The 11,038-nt window shown below is 39.8% G+C and overlaps 1 protein-coding gene across 1 annotated transcript in view; it reads left to right on the top strand.

Annotated features, from left to right (window-relative positions):
- Positions 1 to 9,322, top strand: part of LOC108799825 (maternal DNA replication licensing factor mcm6) — a 53,525-nt gene extending 44,203 nt beyond the window's left edge. The window contains exons 14-18 of the mRNA XM_018571747.1: positions 339 to 450; positions 1,175 to 1,217; positions 3,029 to 3,165; positions 3,679 to 3,815; positions 9,206 to 9,322. Of these exons, the coding sequence (XP_018427249.1) occupies positions 339 to 450; positions 1,175 to 1,217; positions 3,029 to 3,165; positions 3,679 to 3,815; positions 9,206 to 9,322 (546 nt within the window). The remainder of the gene's footprint in view (positions 1 to 338; positions 451 to 1,174; positions 1,218 to 3,028; positions 3,166 to 3,678; positions 3,816 to 9,205) is intronic.
- The last annotated feature ends 1,716 nt before the right edge of the window (positions 9,323 to 11,038 follow it).

Here is an 11,038-nt window from a genome sequence, read left to right as displayed (position 1 = left end):
CCCCCCCCATGAGGTTCAATGCCAAGTTCGGGTTTCATGGATTTACAAATTAATTCAGTGTAGATTCTCATGTCTAGTAGAAAAGAAAATGTTACAGTACAGATATAAAACTGTACATACCATAATGTTGCAAGTAGGACCCTTGTATACATTTCATGGTACTATGGGGAAATTCTACACTTTTCAATCCTTATCTTACTAATTTTAGTTTCAAATCTTATGCTTAATATTACTATAAAAATGGCGGCTATCTCACTAACGAACACTATGAGAATACAATACAATTGTAGGATTTACTGTGGAAAATTCGTTTTTCAGTTTTTTTTTTTAATTTTCAGGTTCAACCAAAACATGTAAAGGAAGCTTTCAGGCTGATAAACAAATCAATTATTCGTGTGGATACACCCGATGTCAGCTTTGATCAAGCTGAAGATGAAAAGACCATGGAAGGTAATACTTTCAAAAAAAGACAACTGAAAATCAAAAGCTTTTACAATTTTATAAAGGTTTTTATTGTAAAAGAATATTAAGTTTTAAATATTGTGTTATGGCCACAGTTAAAAAATATATTTTGTATAAGTGTGCATGTACGTGTGTATGTGTACAGTACTGGGCAAAAGTTTTAGGCAGGTGTGAGAATGCTTTCAGAAATAAGTGTTTAATAGTTTGTTTGTTTTTTTTTAATCAATTAACAAAATGGAAAACATGGAAAGTAAATGAATAGAAGAGAAATACAAATCAAATCCACTCCTTGCCTATAAAGCCACCCAATTACTTTCACAAGCTGCCCAGTGTGCCCCCCCCCTGCCCCCCCATGTAGTGGAGGCTTTACTGCCCCCTCCTGCGGGCCCAGGATTTGCATGGTGAGTGTTGATGAAAGGGGAGGGAGACAAGCGAACATCACTGATCTACCTGGTGAATAAACCCAGAAGTAACAAGGATTTAGTCACTTCCAATTTCTAAGCTGTCATCTCCTGGCCACATGGGTTGTAGAAGAAGCTGATCAAGCATAGTCTGCTGGGCTGCAAATGTCACATGTCACCAATAATTATACTATCACTTAGGGGGTCTGAACCTTCTGTAAGATGACAATAAAAGTGACGTTATAAAAAAGTTTTTGAAAAAATGAAATGTAAAAACATTCTGGCATACACATGTAGCGCTACACCCGTAGGAGCCGCTGGTAGTAACGGGTCTTTCTGTCCCCCTGCACCAATGCACCACCCAATTGGTGGATCCACAGCTCACCAACACACCTTTTGTAGAGTTTTTGTAAAGGATTTAATGGCTGAATAACACAAAATAGTCTCTTAATAATGTAACAATAAAACACTATACAATATGAGGTAATCAATGCACTCTGACATCCAGGGACTGTGGCTATCTATTGCCTATACGTAGTCCTGTGATGCCAGACTGTCTCAGAAGTAAATATCAAAGTAGAGAAATCCCACAACAATATCTCCCTTTGGAAGTATCATACCCCTCTAGACTACTGGCCAGTAGTAATGTCCTAGGCTAGCCAACGTTGGGGCCCATACTGTGTAGCAGATGTGTAAAAGTACATTGTCAGTTCGGCCCCAGAGGCCTCTCACCGCTCCCAGGGTTGTCCGAAAAGATGAAGTCTTTCAATAGCAGATGGAAGTCCCTCTTTCATCAGAACGCCATTCAGGAGGAAGGAGAAGTCATCTATGGCCTCTTGCAAAACATCACCGCTCATCTAGGGTCTCTGTCACTTTCACCGCTGGCTCCATTCACTTCCGCTCACACAGCTGGGCTGACTGCGTCACTCCAGTGGCTGAATCGGCCGCCCGACCAGGCCGCAATACTTCCGCCGATGACGCGTCACTAGGCCTCAGTGTAGGCACTCAATTACTGTCTTCAGCTGCTGGCATCCAGACAATAGTCTTTATACACTGCGGTACAGAGCCTGTGTGTCCCTGTCTTGTCAGAGGCAACCACACAGCTCTATTACAGGCAGTCTCAATTCACCTTGTCTCACATAGATCTGGACACTTCAGGTCCCGGTCCCAGACTGAGTGTGCTCAGTCCCTGCAACCCATAGTCCCCCCGGCTTCCTCTCGCACAGCACCCTGGGTGATGTAGTTCTCAATGTCCTTTCACCAATGTATCCATATCTGCTCTGTACTACAATCTCCACAAGTCTCCGCCTCCCACCAGTAGCAATTAACTGTTCATAGTCAGATCCACATCTCATAGATTCGGTGACGTCACCAGACTCCTCCCCCCTTCCCCAAGTGGCTCCGTCGGCTAACAAAGGGAAGGGGGAAGAGTCCGGTGACGTCGATGTCCGTGGCGGCTAACGAAGGGAAGGGGGAGGAGTCTGGTGACAATGTCCGTGACGTCACCGGACTCCTCCCCCTTCCATTCGTAAGCAGACGGAGCCTCTTGGGCCGCTGAGTTTGCCCAAGAAACTTACTGCATGAGCGCCAGCCAAGGCATTGGCCTATACACATACAGCACAGCAATGAAGTAATAAAATGAACTAAGATCACACTAATCCAGCACGTTATTATTCTGAGTTGCCCCACTCAAGCGGCGGCCATATTAAGTGGGGCACGTGAGATTAATAACGTGCTGGATTAGTGTGATGCTAGTTCATTTTATTACTTCATTGCTGTGCTGTATGTGTATAGGCCGATGTAGTTGGATCTGTATGTGCGTTATAATTAATCAAAATTAATTGATTTTAAAAAAAATTTGATTAATCGAACACGAAAATTTTAATCAGTACCAGCCCTACAATTTTGTGTTCATCTTGTTGGTATAAAAATAAAATGCACATACCGAATTAACTTCTAAATGCAATAATTGACTGCCAGATTGAGTTAAATACGTAAAATGCACCTTAAAATCACATATGCATGTTTGTAAGGGATTTCAAATATGTTTTAAAGAGTGCGAGGAAAGTTAGGACCTGTCCTTGTCTAGTTTAGTATTTCTCAAAGTTGATTTTCATCTTAACATTTTCTATTTCAGCTGTAAATGAAAATGTAGATATCAAAAGTAATGAAGCTATGGAAACAAACCAAGATGAAGAAACAAAGGAACAACCTGCTTCAAGTGCTTCATTAAAAATGACTTTTTCAGAATATAAGCAGATTTCCAATTTACTTGTCTTCTACATGCAGAAGATGGAAGAATGTAAGGTTTGCATATTTATCCCTCTGACTCCTTCCTACATTAAGCATTATTTTCAAAATGTTACCTCCTAAATAAGAAAACCTTTTAACATTTTTAGCCAGTTCAAGAGTTACTGACCTCTAGTCTTAAGTACTATATACTGCAAAAATTGAAGAACAATTATCTGTTACTGACTTCACAAATAGAATATCTAGCATCTGATAACAAATAACCATGAACAGGAAAATGAATATTGCCAGTGCTGTTCAGTGAATAGCCCAATCCCCACCCCTTTATCTACTTTAACAGTAAATCTTCCATGAGACACCCATCGTGGGTTATCACGTGTCTATTTTCCTGGGAAAAAAACCTGTAAAGTGATGGCCTCTTTTGAATCCTTCAATACCTATTTTCTTGCACTAGATTAAATTTTATAAGATTTACTAATCGCTAATGGACATTTTTTCATAATCCTGTTGTTCCTAGCTTCAACATATTTTGTATACTTCTTCTTCTTTTTTTTTTTTTTTTTAGCTGAAGACTGTCAGTTAACTAAGAGTGACCTGGTGAACTGGTATCTTAAAGAAATTGAAAGTGACATTGAGACTGAATCTGAACTGATTTTTAGGAAAAATTTGATAGAAAAAGTAATCCACCGATTAGTTCATTATGTAAGTATGAAATGTTTAAATTATTAAATATCTTGTTGTAGAGGGCAAGTTTAAAGCAGAACTCCAACCCTCCTCAAGTTTCTGTTCAATCTGCTCCCATCTCTAGTGCTTGGTGGAAAACTGTGCTGATTTGTAATATTTTACCCCCTTCCCACTGTGTGCCTCGGCTCCGAATTTTTATTATAGGTATTGCAGCAGGCACACTTCCTAAAAAAGATAGGCGGCTATATTATGAAGTCTAACGCTACAGAAACGTTACCTTTGTCAAATCTGCTAAACAGCATATTCTTGGTTCTGATACTTGTCCTGTGACATTTATAAACCAACTGAGAAATGGTGTTTTTTTTTTCTTCCCCCTTAAAAGTGGAGTTGTGTTCACCTACTGTATGTCGAGTTTAATTCATGTAGTGCATCTGTTCCACTACATTTTGCTTGTAATTTGGTGGTGCTGGAACATCCATCTTTAATGCCCCCCACACACAGTCTGATGTATAAAAATAAATGCTAGTACGAAGAAGTTTTCAACAATTCAATTAGGAATTGCAAATTTTTATGTGATTGGTAAAGCTGAAAGAGTGGAGACTTCTGGAAAGGCACTCCCACAGCCTTCTTACCGATTCTATACAGAGATGTGTTTGGATGTGTCATAAAACATGTGGTAAACTGCCCACTAATTATCAAACACAAAAAAGTGACTATGTGCCATTGTAGACGTGAGTGAGCACTGTGGCAGCCATGAAATCTGGGCTGCTATATTTAATCTTAACTTCAACAGATAATTTAGTCTCTGGTCTGCTGTCTAGCCTCACCTCCTTCCAGTGAGGCCACTTATAAAATGCAGGATTTGGTGGGCCAGATCTCAAATTTCTCTGCTGCAATAAAGACCAATGGTCTCTAGGCTTGCTGAAAAGGTTAACACATTTCTGTGAGAGCCAGTTATTAGATTTGAGCAATATACAAAATGTATCCTCACAAGCTGACTTAAATTCAAGCATAAAATAAAATTGCCAGTATGGTATAAATAGTCCTAATTTTTTAAAATAAACATATCTGCTCTAAATAAGCTTATGAAGGTAATGCAGAATATTGCCCCAGGTTTTGCAGAATAACCCCTAAACAGATAAAAATAGCAATAGTATGGAGGAGAGTGCAAGCTGCAGCTGCTTTCTAACTCCCTGCTGATCGATGACAAGAAAGCAGACGCAGTGATTCCCTCCAAGTAACATGTCGAGGAATAGACTTGCAGTGTGCAGGAGAAACGAAAATGGGAAAACAGTCACCCGAATGGAGATTCTTCATAAAAAGTCTATACAAAGATACTGTTTCAGCACAAAATGTTGTTTGTATAATGCAAACTGTAATTTCCATGCATTCTGGGCAGTTAATATTGTAGATCGGAAAAAGTGGCAGGTCAGTTTGCCGACGGGGTAGAGGTCTGCCTTGGACACAGTGAAGAAAGCACAACCAGAAATAAGGATGTTCGGACTCTGCTTACCACAGCCATGCCTCAAATACAGCTCATCAATTAGTCCATCACCTTTTACCAGTTTACGCTGAGCCATGCACCCTTTCCCAACAGCACCCACAGCAGTGTGTACCTCCCCCCCTCCTGACCAGTAGCTAATTTGAGTGTTGAGTTTGTTAGGGATAAGTATTTTGATGCTTGGTCAGGTCCACTGCATGCTGCCACTGCATGTTTCTGCATCTGGACGCTCCTGTTCATGCATCTTTCTGTGGCATGGAAACAGTGTCAATGGCTGTGTTGAAGTCTTCTGTCAGATGGTCTATGAAGGTCTGTTGACTGCATTAAGTGAGCTTTGATGCCGTTACAAGTCTTCAGAGGCTTTTCAGCTCCAAGAATATTTTTGAGATTGCAGAGGCTGTATGCCCCTTAACGCCAGGGTCATATTTGGGCGATTTTTACTGTACTACTTGTTGCTTCACAAGGACATTGGGACCCTGGTAAAAATGCTGTTGGAAAAGTTATTTAAAATGCTTTTCAGGGATCGCACACATTAAAACTGAAACAACTGCTTTAACTACAAATTTTGTCAGTGAATAGCTTTTTAGTAAATATACGGATTGTATAAGAGAATTTAAGTTAAACAAGGTTTAAATAGTTAATACATTTTTATGGCTGCTATTTTTCTTTGTGGAAGTTTATTTTTGCCCATTTGGCTGTTTGTTCTATTTCCAAGAGTGTGAGGCTTTACCCAAGGCATTGGACTGTGATTTTTCCTATCCTCTGTTTTCATTACTGATTACCCTGTGGCTTGTGTGCAGCCTAACATGCAGCAAAACCCTTCCAAAAAGTCAGACTGTGTAGAAAGCTTGAAACTTTATTGAAACTGGGGAGAAAATAAAGAACACAATCGATGCATAAATATAACAAATAGCAGTGTCTGTTGGCTGCTAATGGTTGTGGAAGTTACGGTGTATAAATCAATGTGCTCACTAGCAATGCTGCCATGCAGGGGAGATGAATGTTTTCTTCATGCTGCAGTCCTCAGTTCTTTGCTTCCCAGAAGGCTCTTGTTTTCTTTTCCTGTAAAAAAACCAATAAAAAGTGTGAGGAATTGCAGGTTCAAAAATTGCTAGTCTCCTAAACTGTGGGAGAAGTGTTATTTGGCCATTAGCTGGTGCTTATTATGGACCAAATTAACAACAGAAAAACATTATAAACGCTATGCTGAAGGCATTACCTATATTATTAATAGAACAGTAAATTCCCTTTTAAAATAAGGATCCTTACCCTGGGTGTTTTTTGCTTTCTGAATTGAACCTATTGTGTTATAATGTAATGATGCTTTCTGTTGTACTTTTTACCTGACCTGCAGCATTACTGGCTTAAAGAACTGGGTCAAACACTCAATCATGCTGCTGTGAAGAGGCTTATGGGTGGAGCATTTTTGCACCCTCCCCTTGGGTGCTAAAGCACCTTGTCTAGAGGCTATTCTGCAATATCTGGAGAAATATGACCGCTCAAGCAGAGAGCATTAATACAAAGCTTATCTGATGTCTGACCTGAGCACAGTGTATACATTTTAACTTTAGATATCTTAGCCTGGATACATTTTGATGAAAAAGGCAGGAGTAGGAATACACCAAGGTGAGAAGGAACATCTAACACTCAAGGGGCAGTAGAACTGTGTATACAGCAAGGTTTCTTATGTCTATTGATTTATGCAGTAAAAAAACCTCTTTCTGCCACAGTGCACATATTGAAAGGTCTGTTAGGCATGTGTAGTCTGCCTATAATTGCTAGATGTGTAATTTTGTTTCGCTCTGAATGCAAGCTTGGATGAAATTTCATGACTGAGGCCAGGGGCGTAACTAGAAATCACAGGGCCCCATAGCAAAAATTTGTAGAGGGCCCCCCCAACCCGCACCCCCCTCTGGTGCCTGAACTACAGCATTTATTATTATATATGATTAAATGCAGTTTACAATAGATCACTGTCCCTGAATGCAATATACGTACATCCAGAGACAGTGATCTATTCAAAACTGCATTTAATCATATCACATACATTTCGTGTGGACTGTCGCTTACAGATATGGCCGCTATCACCTGGTCATTAACCTCCCTGGTGGTAATCCTGAGTGTGGCTCCGGGTTAATTTTCATTACCAAAAGCAGTAACCCCGTGCCACACTCGGGATTACACAGCGCGATTACTTACCTTGTCCACGATCCCCGCTGTGTCCTCCAGCCAATACATCATGCCGGCATCCGTCTTCTGGGTTCCGTCCCCTGCGAGTGTCTGCGTCGCATTGGGCGGAACTGGTGGGAAATTTAAAAATTAAAAAAAGGAAGAAAAAAAATACCTGAAATAATCAGACCGCCAGGGAGGATAACTTCAGTGAGTACAGCAGCCACATCTAAGTGGGACACCTGACATTCCTGGTGCAAGAATCTGTATGGCTCGGCACGAGGCGCTTGCGAACACTCCCAAGCTTATCACTACTCTGCAACTTTAGACCTGACTCTCCCCTGTCCCACCCCCCTCATTCAGGGGAGTGGGAAGGGCAATTTGCATATTAATGATACATGGCGGGATTTGCATATGAATACAAAGGCCCATTAATATGCAAATCCCGTAATTAGCATATGAATGAGCCGCGGCCAGTGTTAATGGCTCCTGCAGCTCATGTAAGGAGAACAAAGTCTTCAGTCCCTGTCCCCCCTTACCAGTTAGCAGTCCTAGCAGCAGTGAAGATCACACACACTTCCACTCAGCTGCTTCGCCATCTCCTCCAGCCTGACACAGGCAGGAGATAACTTCGCCCGCCCCCGCTCTGCACTGTGACTGGCAGGGGAGAGGATCGCAGATTTAGTGTCCTTAGGTTCCGTGCGACGGTGAAGTTTTTGACTTGCGGCCGCACGGAAAATAAGGACCCCTAAACCTCCCTCCTGCTCTTGGCCGGGCCCCCTTCTGGCGCGGGCCCCATAACGCCCGCATGGGTCGCTATGGCGGTAGTTCCGCCCCTGACTGAGGCTGAATGCAAACGAATACAAATGTTTTAACAAAATTTTGGATAATCCGAACTTAGTTTAAAATTAAACTAAATCGGACATGTGACAATGGCCAATCAGAAAACCCAGTCTAAAACTAAAATGAAATTTCAAAAGATCCGAATAACGAAACAAAACTGTGTTCGGATCCGGAATGAAATTAAACTAATTTTTTGCTGGCTTACATGTCTAGTAATTGCAATTCCAGTTTCTTATTGATCTTCAAGGCGAGACTATCACACAGATGGGCCATATTAGTACCATGTCTTACATTTATGTGCCCTTTGTCAGTGGAATAGTTAGTGTATGTTAAACTTAATGTCACATTTAATCCCTTTTGGCATGTTAAATGTTCCATTAGAAGCATTTTATCAGTTTAATAAATGAAAAAAGCAGTGCTCTTGTCAGAAATTCAGAGCTGTCCTGTATCCTCGTGTTATCTTAAGGAGCACGGTTCGTTCTTTGATCTTTACAACATTATGATTTTGTAGTCCAATATTAAGGAGCACGGTTAGTTCTTGGATTTATACAACATACTGATTCTGTAGTCCCATACCATATTAAGGAGCATGCTTAGTTCTTGGATCTATACAACATAGTGATTCTGTAGTCCAATATAAGAGAGAGTGGTTGGTTGAATTATTTAGTAAAACACTGGATGGGGCTGACAGTCCACAAAAATGCTATGTGGTGTCGCCCTACAACAGCTCAAGAGCTAAATCAGCATACATTGCAGAGATGGTACTGTGTTTTTTTTTGTTGCTTTGAGATGCACTCTAAAAAAAGCGCTCTAAACCTCTTTAGATTTAGCTGTCTGTGTTTAAGGTATTTCTTGCAATATTGCTGCTAACAGTAAAAAATATTTTCCTTTTCAGGATCATATACTCATAGAATTGTGCAAGACTGATTTAAAGTCCATAGATGGCAATGAGGAGGCTTCAGAAGAGAATCGTATATTAGTTGTTAATCCAAACTATGTTTTAGAGGATTAAAATAATGTGTTGGACTAAGAAGTGTATCCATATGTACTTGATTTCTATAATACTGATTTGTATGAAATTTGGGGGGGGGGGGGGGGAGACCTCATGTGTTTATATTTTTACATAATGTGGCATTGTTTCAGTAAATGAAAAGTAAATAAAGATACTTGAATATTTTTGTTTATCATATTATCTTTAAGTTATTGTCCTTTAACAGTCTAAATTCATTACATTGCCTTTACATGAAGTGCATTTCCTCTTTCACAACCAAATTAGAATAACACCTACTTTATATTTGTTACATGTTCCTTTTTGCATATCATAATTTAAACAAATATTTGAACATTGCTGCTTATATTTTTTAGTTTTAATTGCTTAAAAATACTACCCATCTTCCTCCTCTGCAATATTACAGAGGGGGATGTGGAGTTGGTGATTATCATGATTAACACTCTGTACTGCACTGTCCGATCTCAATGAGTTAAAGATCCCAGGGCTTGGATTCTGCATTGTATGTTAATTTCTCTTGGAATTTGCTTAGAATAGCTTGCTGTCCTAGAAGCACAACAGGAAATCTCCCCACATAAAAAGGTGAATTCCCGTCCTATAAAAAAAATTCACAAAAAAAAATAAAATCTATCATTTTCTCCTGTTAATTCAGTCCAAATATATATAATTCGATAACCTGAATGGTCATGGGCTATTGCTATGGTATATGGTCATTAAACTTGTGCATTCTAGACTTCAATGGTTTTGCATTTTCTCATAACATGTCTGATGTTTTAATTATTCTAGCTAACTAGGGTTAAAAAAATCCTAATGAACTCGCTCCATATGTAAATGGACTTCCAGGATGTTCAGCACCTAGAATATTGTACATCCTGCGCCCCTTTTTTCCCCCTGAAATTTAGTAGATCAAAATGTCTCACACAAACCTACAACCTTCACCCCACTTAATGAAGTCATCGAAAAAAACACTAGCCTATGGGGTCTTTAACTTTGCCTAAAATACTTTAGAAATATGTAACGTATGGATATAAAAAATTACATCCCTTTTTAAAAAAGAAAAAAATACAAAAACAAACTATAAACTTTAAACCTAACTGACCTAATGGTTAGCGTTTCTTGACGATGTCTTACATTGGCAATAAACACTGATTGAGCTTGCTGTATGTGTGAACAATACTAAACTGTCATGTACTCTACAGGTTGAGATTTCTTTTATTAATCTGTGATCATTAATATTTATGATCAGGGGATAGTTCATCATTTTAAAGTGAAAGTTGAGCTGAAACTTTTTTTTTTGTTCATTGGAGGACACAGCTATGCTTTTAGATCTGTATATACTAGGTATAGTGCCCCAAATGGCTTGCGTCAAGGGGCCATCATCTGTCCCTAACTGCAGGTAATCATTCTATATGCTATTACTTCTGAACAGGGGTCAACAGCTGCGGCCACTGTCAGCCTGCCATTGCTTTGTACAAGCTAAGTGGTCACAGCTGTCTGGAACTGCCTATATTTGCTGCAAAATCTGCAGCTTGACATAAGCTTTGTGTGAAAGAGGCCTTATAGTTTTTTTTTTTTTTGGAGGTAGGTATATTTCTATAAAATGTTGATAGGGTCAACAGTGTAAACTTATTGTGGACACAGCCAAAGCTATCCTGTTAGCAGCACATTACTGCATACTATGTGAAGACTGTAATGAGACTTGTGAAGCATGCCAAAGCA

Source organism: Nanorana parkeri, unplaced genomic scaffold (genome assembly GCF_000935625.1).
Source record: "Nanorana parkeri isolate BGI_ZX_2015 unplaced genomic scaffold, ASM93562v1 scaffold1826, whole genome shotgun sequence".
In the NCBI taxonomy this organism is placed as follows: Eukaryota; Metazoa; Chordata; class Amphibia; order Anura; family Dicroglossidae; genus Nanorana; species Nanorana parkeri.
This window is presented reverse-complemented; position numbering and strand designations above follow the sequence as displayed.